The 1,978-nt window shown below is 42.8% G+C and overlaps 1 protein-coding gene across 1 annotated transcript; it reads right to left on the minus strand.

Moving 5' to 3' along the window:
- Positions 1–1,510, minus strand: LOC134007590 (uncharacterized). Its single transcript, XM_062447164.1, has 2 exons — positions 1,079–1,510; positions 1–987 (listed from the first exon to the last, which is right to left on the minus strand). The coding sequence occupies exons 1-2, from the start codon at positions 1,353–1,355 to the stop codon at positions 257–259; spliced, it is 1,008 nt and encodes a 335-aa protein (XP_062303148.1). The 5' UTR covers positions 1,356–1,510; the 3' UTR covers positions 1–256.
- Positions 1,511–1,978: the final 468 nt, after the last annotated feature.

Genomic DNA, 1,978 nt, shown 5'->3' on the forward strand with positions numbered 1-1,978 from the left:
TAAACAATATACAATAACATTGACAAAGTCTATAACAAAATACTGGCAAAGAATACAATATAAAAATAGAATAAAAAATACAAAATAATAATACTTGAAAGTGGTAAAGTGACAGTACATATAAGACATCGTATAAATCCCGGTCCTGGCCGTTTTCAATGCCTTTACAATGTTTGGCGTTGTACTGGTTCACATTACATAGATTGACTTAGATTTCAGCATGAAAACAGGCAGGGGATAATGCAGTGATGCTGACTTAAAGGGAACCGTAATACTCTGTGCTGGTACAATGACGTTGAAGTTTGAGGCCAGAAAAAAACGCAGCAGTCTTGCTATGAAAACAATTATACTCTTCCATAATGTTGATACAATCTACCCCCTCATTTGCATCAAAAGGACAAGTAAACATCTCTCTTGCACTACCCACGTTGAAACTGTATTCTGCCCTATGTCGACGGAAAGGCAAGCAAGGGTTAAACTTAGGCATTCCGACTTTCCAGGCTAGGAAAATTATTACATCGACTAAAGTGCCCTGGTCCGGGCAGCAGTCTAAAACGACATTAAAACGCCGCTCTGCTGCAACGTACTGGATTGTAAACCATTCCGCTAAATAGTAAACCATCTGTCGAAACTGTATACTTGAGGTGATATCGACAAGACTCGCGTCGACTAGTGGAAAAATAACTTGACTTTCCACAGACATGGAGGAGCACCACATATAGAGATTGATCTCCTTGTCTAAAACAAAGCATGACCAATGATATTTATAGCACCCCATTTGGACGCCAAATAATTTTGGCAGATTGTCATCTTGGCCAATCATTGTTGCAGTGTCAGGAGCAGGGCGACACCCGACATTCACATGGTCCCAGAAGTCTGGAAGATGTGGAATGCATACGTATCGATACGCCACTTCTTCAGGCAAATGTTTGTGTGACCAGTAGCAGAAGGAAAAGCTGTCATCCGCAGTAAGGAGATGCCTGAAAGCTTTGGTAGAGAAAATTACAAAAATCAGTGTATATTCTCAAGGACAATATTATTGCATTCTATTGATAGGGTATTGATGTTGGACACCTACCTACACGCAGTGTCGGGATGTCAATGACATGTCTCATCATCTGCTGGACATGTGGGTTGACCGCTTCAGCTGTCATGAAATGGTCGTCCGTCTTAAGTTTGACATTCCAGTCCCCACATACACTGTTAAACTCTGAACAATTCGCTAAAAAGCTAGCTGTGGTGTTAACGTGACATCTTGTAGATGACACCTGATGCCGGACACACCCGTGACTGGAACGATAACATTTAGTACATATGACACATCCACAGGAACTTTGAACCGGTTTGTTGAGCATGATAACGTAGTTCGTACATAGGAATTCCCTGTTGAATGTTTTCAGACATGAGTAGCATTGTATCGAGTATTTCACTAAAGACAATACGTCATCGATGGCTGGCACAGTAGCACCTCTGCTAGACACCTTTTCGGTTAGCTGTGGGTTGTGTTGGTGGCTGGGTTGACTGGCTCCGGAGGGTTCAGTCAGTATGTGTGCCAGTTGAGGCGGCGTAGATGCATGATGTGTTAAAGGTTCTGTAGATCTGCTCTGTTCATTTAAAAAGTCACAGACAACGCCTAAAGCCAACGGTGTTTCCAGGTTACCAGAGTATGCCGGAGTGTCAATGAGGCGAAGATATGATTCGAATTTCTCTGTGTCTGTGTCTGTGGGGGCTCCCAGAGGAGACCTGTAGTTTGGAGCGGGTAGAATACTGGAAGGGTTGTCGATTTCGGCGTCATAACACCCCGCACCATCATCTGTCTCATCTATCTCAGAAGAAAGTAAATCTTGCTGTTGGCAACGGTTTATGTAGTCCAAGTCTGCCAGCATACCTGGTGTGGTAGCGGGTGTTTGATGTGTGCCTCTGCAAAAAAAAAAGAAGAAGAAGAAGTTGTAACTTTTAAAGGGCATAATACAGGTAT

This window comes from Osmerus eperlanus, chromosome 21 (genome assembly GCF_963692335.1).
Source record: "Osmerus eperlanus chromosome 21, fOsmEpe2.1, whole genome shotgun sequence".
NCBI classification, from domain to species: Eukaryota; Metazoa; Chordata; class Actinopteri; order Osmeriformes; family Osmeridae; genus Osmerus; species Osmerus eperlanus.

Bases quoted from the DNA above. Each gene is read 5' to 3' on its own strand.
- LOC134007590 (XM_062447164.1), bottom strand. From the start codon at position 1,355: ATGCTCAACAAACCGGTTCAAAGTTCCTGTGGATGTGTCATATGTACT. The intron at 988-1,078 runs GTAGGTGTCCAA...TCTCTACCAAAG, and splicing joins CATCCCGACACTGCGTGTAG to CTTTCAGGCATCTCCTTACT.